Below are 14918 nucleotides of genomic sequence, written 5' to 3'. Positions count from 1 at the left end.
AAAGTGAATTACTTGCCACACAAAGAGAAATGATATTTGTACAACCATTTTTGTACAATTTTTGTACAATTTTCTCTTTCATACTCACATTATCTTCTTATTTTCTGTCTTTCTTTTTCTCTCTTCATTGTTTTTGACCAATGAAAAGAGAGCACAACAAGGTTGTCCCAAAAGTTGTAGCAAAAAAGTTGTTCAACCATCATTACTCCCATGAAAAATGTGAATCAATATTAGAGAAATGATATTTACTCACATCATTTTTACTTTATCTATCTATTGTTTTGGTTTCCATGTAAATACTTACTTTTTCTTTGTAAATTATGGTTGTCACATAAGTTGTCAACCAAATTAGTTGTTCAAATAACACTCCTCTCAAATATTATGTTATAATGATGAACACATGTTTAGCTTTACTAGAAATACAACTAGTACACACCTCGATTCTATTTCATTTTTTGTCTCAAACCTTGCTTGCCTTTTCTCACCGATACGACCAGCAGACTAGGGTATATCAATCAAACAATTTCTTTGTCCTAAACGTGGTCGGGATATTTTATTGTCACGAAAAGAAAATATAAGATTAGCTATGACAAAAATAGTAGCTAATTTATAAATACATATTAACTATGAATTAGCTGCCATATTTATCGCAACATGGATTGGGTGGTAAATAATATACAAAAAAATTCCTAGCTAATGCGCAGCTGAAATTTTAAAAATCCTAGCTGATTTGCTGTCTGTCAATATGTAGTAACATATTGTCTAAAAGTTATGTGATAAACTTTTAGCAAGTGTACTAAAAATAAATCGAAGTAATAAAATTTATAAGTATGTATTTACAGGGACTGTTTCAATTTCTACTCGGCAAAAACGTTAAAATCAAGGATGTATTAAATTTATAGGGTTGCCCTAGGTAGTAAATTAAGGTGCAATAAAAAGTAAATAACAGGAAATAAAATGGTTTGATAATGAGATTAAAACAGATGATCAAGTCAGTGAATCCTCTATTGCTTTATGTGAAATAGCTTATCTCTCTTTACTCTCAACACTTATTCAATCTTTACGACAAATTAACTAATTAGTTTTGATCAATCTCTTGACTCAAAACCCTTTCATAATTAATAACCTTTTAATCTCTTAAACCGATTGAATAACCGCGGAAGAGATGTCAGAATGTTAATTCATATGTCATAACCCTCAATTTGCTATCTCTAGGTTCCTATGTTGAATTAAATAGAATTACTATTTCAAGATTAAAAGCTAGGGTTAGTAGTCATTCAATTCCTAAGATCAATTTATGTGATTGCAAGAAGTTAGGGTTACTAGTCATGCAAACAATCATATGAAAAGCAATGAACACAAATAATTCTGAATAAAGACTGAATAATATTGATAATAAAGAGAGTTCAACTACTGATTCATATATTACAATAGGTTCATCATGGCTCAATCAAAGGAAATTAGCTAGACATGAGCCTTACATCTATTCACACCACCAAGGGATTGCCACGTCTATTCTCCAAAACGACAATTAATGACTATAAATTAAATACTAAATTAATAAAATAGACTAAAAACTTAATTTAAAAAGACTCTAAAAATAGTGCATGACTGACTGTCATCACAACCCCAAACTTGAACCATTCTTTGTCCTCAAGGAATTTACTTGCAAAATTGACAATCGACAGTAAAATAACAATTACCTGATCAAGCGATAGTACCCAAAAGTTCAACTCCTTACTAGCTAAAGATGAGCTAGTTTGACTTTTAAGCATCCACTAATTCACAACTCCACGCAAAAATATGAAAGGGTTCACACACAGTCGACATGCAATCTACATATTACCATACGCTTGAAAAATTTCTAAATGTCAATCAAAATCAATGTCATTACACACTTTGATGTCTTTAAGGGTTATAACGGGGCTTAGGTAAAGGCGGGATAATATTTGGATAAGTAGGCTACACAAAATTTGAGTTAGGCACTCCTACATAAATTAAAGCAAAGATTCAATCCCACATTCAAACCTTGAAACAACCATTTGTAAAGGTACTAGAGATTATTTGTAACTTGTTGGGACAATCGAGTTTAAAGTTACTCAGATTTTTCTTTGTTTGTCCCTTGCTTTTCATTCTTTTTTTTTTTTGATACACCATTTGATTTTGAGTGTATATTTTTCATGATTTGTTCTTTATTCTCTAGTACCTCCACTGCAAACTTAGTTGGTTGCAAATTCCAATAGCAACCCCAAACTTATTGTTTAGCAACACCCTACATAGCCTAACTCGAATATAATATATTTGGGTCAAATCCTAAAAGTCCCTAGGCTCAATATGTAGCTTGTCACCGAACAAAAAGATCTAAACCTACCGGCTCAAATTGGCTTTCAAAAAGGATAAATTCAATCAATATCAGGGTAGGCTTGAAAAGGCTCACAGGACCGAGCACTTTTGCCTCAGTGTGTATATGATAAAGATCAATTAACAGTAAAGAAACAATGCAAGTTCTAGAAATCTAGTTGCAGAGAACACTCTATATAAGTATTTTGAAAAAATAAAATTTGGCTATGAACCTTAAAGTGTTAGATTTATGGGAGTTGCGACTACCTATCACACATGTCGTACGCTTCGCCTTTGAAATACAAGTCACGACCTCCTTATGTACTTTTGGAATACCACTTGAACAAACAATTGTTACTAAACTGGAAAAAGTCAACTAACAAACAAATTCGTCAATAATAAAGAAGTTCAGATTCAATTACATAATATGGGGTACAACTGAGTTATCCAAATAAAGAACACAACAATTAAAAGTTCAACTGACAAATACGAGTGATTGAAAAAGAAATGATGAGGACTTTGATTTTATTTTTTTTTCCGTCCATCTTTTCATTTTTTTTTCTTTGTTGTTTTTTTCTTCTTTTCAAATCGTGCCACGCTAGATGACCAATCGTGCCACGAAATTTCCAGTGGCAACTTGTTTCTTCTTTTGTTAGATTGTGCCGCGTTAAGGAAATTTCGTGCCACGTTCGTAGCAGACATTGGAATTTTTTTTTATATGTAAAAAAAATGCAATAAAATAAAAATAAAAACAATACCTGAGCGGATCTAAGATCCGTTGGGTTGCCTCCCACCAAGCACTTTCTTTTACGTCATTGAGCTTGACGCTTCAACCACTGTTAGGGTGGCAAAAATGATAGAAGGAATATATCACCCTTCTTCTTCCTCTTGTTTGGTAGAAATTCCATGAACTTAGCACAAAGAAGTAGATGTTCCCATGCATCCACCGTTAAACCTTTGGAATTTAAACTCTCCCACCTTAGATAAGGACATGCATCTATTTGCACAAGAGTGATTTCCTTAACTCCCGTTGGTTCAGACTTTGGGAAAATATCAACACTCATCACTTTGGGATTTTCTTCCACCACAACCTCGTGACACTCAGTCTCCATCTGAACCAGCTTCCTCTGAGACTCATGTGCTTTTGAAACAAGATCACCACACTGAACAACAAACTTCTCAAATGAAACTTGATTTGACACCAAGAAATCATCTAAAATATTTTGAAGTTGAGTATTGTAATCGATGTTGATAACCTCTTTCTTCTCTTCACAATTACTACCTGGTTGATCCACCTCATAACGACCACATCTCTCATTTAATCTCGAGATTTTATTGTCCAAATATTCTATCTTCAAAGATAGCATATATTTTTCATATTGCAACATACAAATCTCTTCTGTGTCATGGAGGTATAACCTGTCTATCATAGCTGCAAAACTTGGATAAACTTTTTAGTAGCACAGTACAATGAAAAGAAAAGGATGAGCATAAATCATATATTTTTTTTCAATATATATATACAAAAAATATAACTGACAGAAATCCTAAACAAAAACAAAATTGCCAAGTTGAAATGATTCAACAGTCCCCGGCAGCGGCGCCAAAAATTTGATAAACTTTTAGCAAGTGTACTAAAAATAAATCGAAATAATAAAATTTATAAGTTCGTATCCACAGGGACTGTTTCAATTTCTACTCGGCAAAAACGTTAAAATCAAGGATGTATTAAATTTATAGGGTTGCCTTAGGCAGTAGATTAGGGTGCAATAAAAGTAAATAACAGGAAATAAAATAGTTTGATAATGGGATTAAAACAGATGATCAAGTCAGTGAATCCTCTATTGCTTTGTGTGAAATAGATTATCTCTCTTTACTCTCAAAACTTATTCAATCTTTACGACAAATTAGTTTTGATCAATCTCTTGACTCAAAATCCTTTCCTAAGTTATAACCTTTTAATCTCTTAAACCGATTGAATAACCGAGGAAGCGATGTCAGAATGTTAATTCATATGTCATAACCCTCAATTTCCTATCTCTAGGTTCCTATGTTGAATTAAATAGAATTACTATTTCAGGATTAAAAGCTAGGGTTAGTAGTCATTCAATTCCTAAGATCAATTTATGTGATTGCAAGAAGTTAGGATTACTAGTCATGCAAACAATCATATGAAAAGCAATGAATACAAATAATTCTGAATAAAGACCGAGTAATATCGATAATAAAGAGATTTCAACTACTGATTCATATATTACAATAGGTTCATCATGGCTCAATCAAAGGGAATTAGCTAGACATGATTAAATACATAAACAACATAGTAAAAAAAATAAACAGATAAAGTTCCGTCGATGTCGACGTTGCTCCTCAATCTTCTTCCAATTCGTGTTGTTCTTCTTTCTTTCCGGTTTCCATTGTGCAAGCCTTTTTGTTTTTCTCCCTCCTGGTTGTCCCCTGTTGCATGCGGCTATAGCTTCTTATATATAGTTTCATGTAACCTAGCTTTCTTTTCAAGTCCTAATGTTACGCTTTTTCTTTCTTATGTTTTGCTTCAGCCCAATGTATTTCTTTTGCTCATAACTTATTATTCACACCACCAAGGGAAGGATTGCCACGTCTATTCTCCAAAATGGGTCATCCATGAGCCTTAACCTTTTATTTCATATGTCCGTCCATTCACACATAATAATAATAGTTATAATAATAATAATCCTAACAATACATTATTTGACTCGATAATTTAAAAACGACAATTAACAACTATAAATTAAATACTAAATTAATAAAATAGACTAAAAACTTAATTAAAAAAGACTCTAAAAATAGTACTGTCATCATTATGTTTCCTAACTATATAGCTATGATGTTGCCGCAACAATTTCCATTAAATCTCTAGCTATATTTTCTTAGAGATTATGCAGTATTTTATTAGCTATTTAGATATTTTTAAAATTACTATTATTGGTAGATTGCGTAGTGGATCCTTTTGTTTTTGACTTAATTGCACTTTTGGACTCCTATCTTTCTAAAAGTTACGGTTATGGACCCCTAACTAATTTAAATACAAAACAGCCCCCTATGTTTTGATTCTTTGGCAGTTTTGGACCCCCAGTCCATTGTTGACTCGGTCAACGCTGACGTGACACCCTAAGCGAGGTGCCACGTGTCAAAATTTTTATTTTTTTTTGCCTTGGGGGTCCAAAACTGCCAAAGAATCAAAACATAGGGGGCTGTTTTGTATTTAAATTAATTAAGAGTCCATAACCGCAACTTTTGAAAAGATAGGGGTCCAAAAGTGCAATTAAGCCTTTGTTTTTATAATAGGCAGGTGGATCACTCTTCTAGTAGATAGATACTAGTGAAAAAACTAGCACCGACATGTCTGTCTATCCCCTTTTCTATTGCGCTTAGATGCATGCGCGTGGGTGTGTGTTGAAAGAGATACCAATTTTAGCATATATCATATATCATGATCAAATATTTTGCAAATAAAATTAAAATTTACCATTTTTATAGTGTCTAATATTGTTCCTTTTTTCAGTAGAATTGTTGCTATTTCAATGAAATTTAACTAACTTTTTAATTAATAATTTAAATATATAAAAAGAACAAGTTTGGTTGTAGATGATTAAGAGTTGGTTTAAGTAGATCATGAAATTTCATAACTATATCTTTCTTTCTTTTTTTGAACTAGTCATAACAATATATCTTCTTTATCTTGTATCACTAATGCATATTGATTATTAAGAGGACAAATGGACTGAAATTCAAATAGAAACGTATAAATCTGAATTAACATAGATTTCTTATAAACTAAGTTATTTATGACTATATATCATGTATAGCATATTTAATATTATTGTGTTTTTGGTAAAATCTATCGATTTTGATTGTGATTTTACAATTTCATAATCGATTCTACAAAAATAGTTGAGTCAAATCTTTCGATTTTGGTTACGATTTTACGATTGTTGATTTTACTCTTCTCTTTCGACCTAAGCAAAATCCTGATTTTGACAACCTTGATCCACATTACATATATTTCTCGTTTATGATCAAAATAGATAAAAATAACTAAGAAACTAACGTAGTACTTGAGATTCAACCAAGGTATGCACACAAACTTTACTCACGGACCAAAAACTCTCTTAACCCTAGAACATTTTTTTTTTTATAGGCCAAGAGCAAAATGACATCAAAAAGAATATTTTTCAACTAAGTTGGAACCATACTCTTATTTGTTGTCAATTGCTCATATATATTATTAAAAAAGGAGGAAAAATTACATAAAAACTGAAGGGACATAAAACCTGACTCAGTTAACAACCCTAACGGGCAAAATCAGAGCAATAAAAACAAAAATAAAAAAGATCCACAAACTGGATCCAACCCCTAAAAAATTCTAACAATAAAGCACGGGTCTAAAGTTGGGGAATGAAATTAACCCTAGAACATAAATCATAACAATTTAAAAATAAAACAAACATTCCAATTGAAATTCTACCACAAATCAATCTATAGTATTATATCTATCTAATCTATACTATATAATATATATATATATATAAAGAAAACAACATCTTTCAGTTTTTTTGGACTAAATTTTTCTTTTTAAAAATATCATCAATTTTCAATAGTAATAACACATGTAACAAATAAATAAGAATAAATTTAAATATTAAAATAAATATGTAACAAACACAAATGTCATGTTTTTTCTTTATCATTTAAAAAGTGTGACAAACTAGATTAGTGTATTTATACTTACATTTTCATTATCCCAATTATACTCTTAAACAATAACTTTTTTTATGATAAAAATTGTTGTTGGTGTCATTAAAAAAATAAAAATTTAGATTATATTTTTTAGTTATATTGTTTGTTTCATTGAAATTGAAATAGATAATCATCGTTAGTTTTATTTGTTATAATTTGAAAGAAAAAATATTTACATTTTTACTTTTAATCAAAATTAAAATTTCATAAAAAAAACATTGTTCATAATTATCTAATGTTAACGCAATTAAATGAGCGGAAAGACGGATGCGTTTTCGCTATTAGAGATAAAGTAATCACTAATCAAACAGACAAGCACTTAAGCAGTCCAATATGTTTAAGTTGAAGCCGCGTCTATTGCATGAAATATATATATATATATATATATATATATATATATATATATCAAATGCAAGGTTAAAATCGTGTCCCTTTAATACGTTCAACTACCTTAGGAAGACACGTACTGTGAAGACAAGGAAATGGGAAAATAAGAATATGGGGAAACATGAAAACATCGTAAACAACATCGAAGATAACGTACTCCCTCATCCTAAATTGTACGTCGCTTTAAGAAGAAAAAAAATTGTCTTAAATTATATGTCATTTTACAATATCAATGCAACATCAATGATACTTTTACTATTATAATCTTAGTTATTTATTACTCTCTCTTCTTTCAATTCTTTAATTTATCTTTCTCATGGTGTATTATTTATTAAGGACAATTTTATAAAACAACTCATAATATATCTTTTCCACACAATATTAAGTGCATTTCTTAATATGTGTGAAATGCCCAAAACGTCATATAATTTGGGACGGATGTGGTACATTTTAATGCATTCAAATGTTGTAACCCTTGCATCATATATCACATAAAATGTCCTTTTATAAATCATCAAGAAAAAGAAAATTAAATAAATAAATTTTATATGGTTTAAAGAAACTAAATAGTGAATTATATGATAAAAAAAACAAAACCTTACAGGTTTATCCATGTGCTAAGTGACAGACCTCCCCCATGGTGACAACTTCCAGTATGCTGCCACTTGAGATGGAATTCCCCTTGATAGATTGCTCAAATCCATATTGGATTCTAAATATTAGACCAGCTCTAAATGACTTTGGAGAACCAATAATTTCGATGTTTATTGCAGAACAATCTCTTAATTTCTTAAAATTATCCCTAAACCTAGAAGGGCCCTCATTAAGAAGGCTACATTTCTCACCATAGGGATATTCCTCATCATTATCAGGGCCGGTCCATTGCCCGTCGAGGTTGGGCTATACCACTGAGCCTCAAATTTTTTGAGACCCAAAATACTTTTTTTATATGTTTCTATCTGTTCACAGCGGTTATATGGCGTGGCTAGTCATCATTGAGTGTGTAGTTATGTGTTCAAGTCTCACTAAAATGCATTTTTTAATAATATTTTTTAAATGACTTATTTAATTTGTTTGGGCGAGGATATAAATTTGTTTACATATTTTATAAAACTAAAACTAGGCCTATGAATTTGTTAAGATGACCTGATCATTATATACTTCTTGCACAACTTCATCTTGAGAATAATTTTCTAATTTCCATCCCAATTTCGTGGTGGCTGCCTTATCTCGCAATCGTTCCTCAATGCAAGGACCGCAAGCTACTGCCAAATTGGCGGTGGCTGCCTCATCTCATTAACCAAATGAGCAAAGTTAATATTTTCACTATTCCTACTAGTCTGAAACTTGAACTTAGTACAGATACAAGTCTTGAAGAAAATGTAGTCTGTAACAGCCCAATTTTTGCTAAAATTATTTTTTAATTGTTTTAATATGTGTTTATATGTGCTTGTGTGTGATTATTTATCATTGGGTGTATTTTAATGGGTTTTAGTACAAAAAGGATAATTTGGTCATCTTGTGTACTTCAAACCGCCCTTCAAAGACTCATTCAAATACCTCAACACCCACATCAAAGCTTGCCAATGCACAATACCCAGATTTGCCATAAACCAACTCAATACTAACCGCATAAGCTAAGTCTGGTCTACTATAAATAATTCCATACATGATGCCTCCAACACCACTTGCATAGGAAGTACTCCATCATTCTCATCCTCGGATTGAGGACATTGTTTTATGGACAACTTTGTTTTAGAGTTTGACATTCTAAAATGTCTCACCACCTTCTTCAAATAACTCAATCGAGATAAGAAAAGTTCGCCTTTGTCTCAACTCCTCAAGATATCAATTCTAAGAACTCTTTCTACCGGACCAAGATCTTTCATCTCAAATTCTCCATTTCTTTGAGCTTCACAATCTCATCCTTGCTAGAGTTTTCTATCAAGATATCATCCGTATATGTAGAAGGTAGAGAATGACTTTCTCCTCTTTCTTTAACATGTACGCACAAAAATCATACCCGCTTCTCACAATGAAGGTTCTATGTTTGGCTTAAAAAACTACCCAAGAAGTTATGTAGGTCTTTTTCCCTCGAAAAAAAAAAAGTTATGTAGGTCTTTTATTAGGTTTGTTGAATGTAACCTAACAAAATAGTTTGATGAAATGACTTAACTGTGTGTCATTCTTGAATGTAAGGGCTAAGTTTTTTTTGACTTACACTTTCAAAAAATAAGTCAGAGGCAAATGAAAGTAATTTATTGACAAATTTTAGGTTCAGTACAGGTGTATATTGAATCATCAGTTTCAGATTCTTATATCATTGGTACAATAATGTGTCATAAAGAATGATTTGCACCTAAATAAAACATTTTTGCTCCATGAGTACAATATATAAATAGTAATGAACAAAACAAATGAAAGAATGAATGAATTTATAATCACTAATGACCAAGTTTAATTTCAATGAGAATCAGCTTGATAATGTTGTGCAAGGCTTGAAGAACCAAAACATGTCCAAGGCTTTTGTTTCTCTTCCATCAGAGATTGTAATACTTTTGTTGTTTTGTGCTGGTGAGTCCTTTGCAACTTCCTTGTTTTGCTCAACTTCTTTAAGTATTCCTCTCTCCTGCATTTTAGAATATTATAAATGGAAGTCATAAAAGAGTGCACAAACTCCTCATTCAAATTAAACGTGGTCACAGACCTCTTCCAATTGACATATTGTTTTAGATAAATCTAAAATTCTATAGATATGATCTATACGATACTGACTTAAAATTCAGATAGAATATATTGCTCACTTGATATGGAGCAACTACCTTAATGTCAGTTCATGAAATCTATCAATGAATCTCTTGAGGCTTATTATATTTTGTGTTGATGCTATAGTTTGATTTTGTCAAATTTATACTATACTGACTTAAAATTTAGAAAGAATATATTGCTCTCGTGATACGGATCAACTACCTTAATGTCAGTTCATGAAATCTATCAATGAATCTCTTTAGGCTTATTATATTTTATGTCGATGATATAGTTTGATTTTGACTAATCTAAAGATACCATTGTCTTGCAAATAATTCATAAATATGAATAGTTTAATGTTATAGGTTGAGACATACCATTAGCCGGGATCTGGAACCTTTTGACGGGTTAGGGTTATTGAGCCCAGCAGAAAAACACTGAGGAGAAGGAGGATTTGTACGAACTTGTAGTAAGCTATTCTCCCTCTTTTGTCTTACATTCTCCAAGTCAAGAGTTATAGGCATGTTTTCTGCTTCATCAGGTCTTCTGCACAATACAAGGGTTATACAAAAACGATTAACCAAGGAAATAGTACAAGAATTGTAGTACTGGGAAATATAGTTTAGTTCCTACTTTGTGATTAGAAAAGACTTAGTGTTGTATGCAGATTCTTGTAAATACAACTAAAGCAAAGAGTTAGCGACTGAAGTTATAAAAAGATAATTTAGCCAATAATTTGTATAAGTTATGCATTGTCTGAATATTTGTAATGTTTCACTTTCAAATTTCCCATCTAACTTGGACCAAGATTGCCTACCTTAGCAACCTATAAAACACTGACACTAAAACTAAGATAACGGTAATAATTTAAAAAATTGAAAGTGATTGAACGTAACAACCCGCATGTGTCGGTGTTAGACATTGTCACACGTGCCAGACTTAACACACGTGCCTTCAAACTAAAGTGCCGGTGTTACATAAGTAGTAATGTAATCAATTGAATCATCATCATACGTCGTCCTACATCGATTTGGATCATAAACTTGACAAATCAGTTTGAAGTATCAGATTATTATCAATTTTCAAGTAACTTTTTTTACTACATTCACGACTCACTAAAGATAAAGAAACACAGATTACAAGGGAGAGAATGCTTACTTTTTTCTGTTTAGCTTCCCTTTAACACACATCCCTTCCAACCTTTCAGCCTTACCCATTTCAAGCAGTGGTTTCCTTTCTTTCTCTCTTCTATCCAACTCTGCCAAAGCGTTCACCGGCGAGGTCTTCTCATGCACGACAACAACCTCTTCTTCTATACTCTCTACAGGGTTCAAATTTTCATCATTTTCTCTCTCCCGAGCTCTTAATGCCAATCTCTTCAATTCATTGCAGAATTCTGTGATTTGATTCAGAATAGGCCGTCTCGAAAACAAATTCTTTGCAGAAAGAGTTGATTTCAATGAAGGAACCTCCGTACTCTCTTGCAATGTGTCATCAACTAGCTTCTTCTTCTCTTCACTTGACTTGATCAAAGACTTCATGGACTTAAATTGAGGGGTAACCAAATTCGGGTTTTGGTTTTCATTATCGATGTTGAATCTGAATTTATCATCTTGGGGAGAAGATGATGAAAGGGGTGGCACCCTTCTCTTGATTTTCCCATCTCTATAGAAATATTAAACACATTGACACTAATTAGTGTCTCAATTTTTCAGCAAAATCTCAAATTCCTATGGAAAAAGGAAAGGGTGTTCTGTTGTTTAGATACAAGTACCTTCTAATTTGGTCACCACTTGGAAAATTTTCTGACAAATAAAATGGACTTCTTGCCTTCAAAAAAGGAAAATACCAAAACAAAAATTAATAGAAAGAAATAATTTACAAGACAATTAAATAGAATAAAACCAAAGTTAGAAGCTGAGAACAATGAACATAAGCATAGAAAAAGGGAGAAACAAAAAATCTTATATAAGAAACATGTAAAATCCACTTCTAATTCTAAACATCATGAAAAGGAAAAACAAAAGTTCAACTCAAAAAAACAGAAAAAACAAAAGTTATAAAATAACTAAGTTAACACCATAAATAGAAGCTCAGAACTATGAACACAGGCATAAAAAGTAACATAAGAAAAAAAATTGGGGAAAATAAAGAATCTTAAAAGAAAACCAGCTAAAGTTAAAAACCAGCTAAATTAACACCATGATTAGAAGCTCAAACTATGATTAACAAAATTAGAAATGTAGTAGACAAGAATTGAAAACCTTGAAAGGACTTGGTGATCTGAGAAAATCCTCTGCTGTTTTGGGGTGATTGCAATCTACAACAACAATAACAAACAAAATCAATAAATGATTAAAACCCATTAATTAAAAACCAAACTTTAGCAAACCCAATTAAGAAAAATGCAATCTACAACAACAACAACAATAAAATCAAGAAATGAATAAGACCCATTAATAAAAATCCAAACTTTAAGAAACCCAATTGAGAAAAATGCAATCAACAACAATAATAACCAAGATGTGAGTAAGACCCATTGATAAAAATCCAAACTTTGAGAAACCCAATTGAGAAAAATGCAATCAACAATATCAAGAAATGAATAAGACCCATTAATAAAAATCAAAACTTTAACAAACCCAATTGTGAAAAATGCAATCTACAGCTACAAAATCAATAAATGAACAAGACCCAATTAAGAAAGATGCGAAATTTGAGAGACCCAATTGAGGAATAACTTGAAAGAAAGAGAGAAAACTAACCAGGTTTGCAAAACCAAGCTTCATCATCATTGTTGTTGGTGTTGTGATTGAGGGACAAGAAGTCAACAAACTTGGGTGCGTTGAGGTGTTCGTAGAGTTCATCAACAGTGAAGTTCCATTCTAGATTTTTCCAATCGATTTTCGCGGGTTCCATTGATCACGCTGGAGAGAAGAGAGAGAGGGAGAATCTGTGAGTGTTCTGAGAGAGAGAGAGAGAGAGAGAGAGGTGGATTGTGTAGTGAAGAAGACACTGAAGAGTGTAAATGTGACCGTTATGAGTTACGTGATGTAACGGAGGGAACGTTGTGCTGACCGTTGGAGATTTATTTTTGTAATACTTGATGACTTTGATGTATTACTCCCGTCACTCAATATGACATCATTGACAATCCACCATGACTTAACGTCCTTTTTGACAATATTTTTCTACTAATTCACAAAGATAAATATACATGTAAGATGTTGGGTTCGTCTCGATGAATATTTTTAAAATATTAAATCTTCATAATTTTTTTTAGTAGAAAATTCAAGATATCAAAGATAAAACATATGCATTGGTACGTGTGTCGGAGTCAACTAGGTCATCTAATATGGAACGGATGAAGTACCAAATTTCTCTGGAACTCATATCATTTGGTGGGACCCATGTGAATTTTAACCAATAAAAAAATATATTAAAAAATGTGTTAGTAGAGCTGTCAAAAATGGGCCGGCCCATTTTTTTGGGCCGGGCCGGGCCTAAAAAACTAACCAAAAAATGCACTCAGGCTTTTTCGGCCCAGGCCCATTTGGGCCATACAAAAGTTGGGCGGGCAGGCCCATTAGCCCATATTTCATTTTATTTTGTTAAAAAACAACATTTTTTTTTCAAAAATTATCAACTAATTTAAAATTTATTAACAAAAAAATATTTAAATAAATAAACTTAATAAATATGGATGAATTTAGCTTAGAGTTTTAAAATTTTGAAGTTTATAAATTATTAATTTGATTTAATCGAAAGAATAATCTAGAGTTTAATTAATATTCAATGTTAATGTAAAAATTATTTATATTTTTATGTCCATCCAATCATATTTTAGCAAAAAAATAATGGTGAGTAACTAATACATAAGAAAATACATAAAAAAAAGTGAATAAATTTTAAAAATAAAACATAAACGGGCCAGGCCGGGCTGGCCCATGGCCCACCCGGGCCGGGCCCTAGAATTCACGGCCCAATCATAAACGTGCTGGGCCGGGCTGGCCCATTTCTATAGGCAGGCCTCTCGGGCTCGGGCCGGCCCATTTGACACCTCTAATTCTCACATAGGGAATGAATGAATTACTCTCTTTTTCTGTCTTATTTCAAGAGTCTTGCCGGTGAATCATCTAAAGACATTTTTTAAAGATTTTTAATTAATGCACGCTTATTTTATTTTATTTACTATTTATTGAATTTCATTTTACTTAGTTATTCAAATAATGTCCCTGCAATTAAAATAGTTTTAGTTTAATGACAATTAAAATGAGATAAATGGAATATCAAATTAAATTATTTAGTAGAGAGAACGATTGTTGAAAAGAGATAAATTTAAGTCACCAACCTCTAAAGTCTCCCAAGTGGTTTTCCTCTTTTACTTACTCAAACTCAATAGTTTGAGTCATATTGAATCAGATACTATTTTGCATTTCTCTCGTGTTTGTTGTATGGGAAATATTAAAGGGTGTTATTGAGGCACTTGTTAAAGTAGTTAATATAAAAATATTGTGTTAAAAAATAGTAAAGATGGTATTTTTTTTTTTTAAGGAAAAAAAATGATATATTTAACTTTCTGAAAAATTAATTAGATGTTATATTTCACTTTGACTGGTTCAACGAGTATCTTTGCTCTTCTCTCATCTGTTTTTGTTCATTTC

General features: G+C 31.7%; 1 protein-coding gene across 2 annotated transcripts; it reads right to left on the bottom strand.

Annotated features, from left to right (window-relative positions):
* Positions 1-9743: 9743 nt before the first annotated feature.
* LOC25488761 (uncharacterized) lies at positions 9744-13341 on the bottom strand. 2 transcript variants are annotated; one of them, XM_024778177.2, is made up of 6 exons: positions 13020-13341; positions 12519-12574; positions 12029-12084; positions 11413-11919; positions 10632-10797; positions 9744-10135 (listed from the first exon to the last, which is right to left on the bottom strand). In XM_024778177.2, the coding sequence occupies exons 1-6, from the start codon at positions 13171-13173 to the stop codon at positions 9980-9982; spliced, it is 1095 nt and encodes a 364-aa protein (XP_024633945.1). In that variant the 5' UTR covers positions 13174-13341; the 3' UTR covers positions 9744-9979. The 2 variants fall into 2 exon arrangements, with proteins under 2 accessions (XP_024633945.1, XP_013459167.1); XM_013603713.3 differs by having other exon boundaries at positions 10632-10800; positions 13020-13337.
* Positions 13342-14918: the final 1577 nt, after the last annotated feature.

This window comes from Medicago truncatula, chromosome 3, assembly GCF_003473485.1.
Source record: "Medicago truncatula cultivar Jemalong A17 chromosome 3, MtrunA17r5.0-ANR, whole genome shotgun sequence".
Lineage (NCBI taxonomy): Eukaryota > Viridiplantae > Streptophyta > Magnoliopsida > Fabales > Fabaceae > Medicago > Medicago truncatula.
This window is presented reverse-complemented; position numbering and strand designations above follow the sequence as displayed.

Coding starts and splice junctions, on each gene's coding strand:
- LOC25488761 (XM_013603713.3), bottom strand. CDS start 13,173: ATGGAACCCGCGAAAATCGATTGGAAAAATCTAGAATGGAACTTCACT. Junction 12,575..13,019: donor AGCTTGGTTTTGCAAACCTG/GTTAGTTTTCTC, acceptor TTGTTGTTGTAG/ATTGCAATCACCCCAAAACA. Junction 10,801..11,412: donor GGGAAGCTAAACAGAAAAAA/GTAAGCATTCTC, acceptor TGTATTGTGCAG/AAGACCTGATGAAGCAGAAA.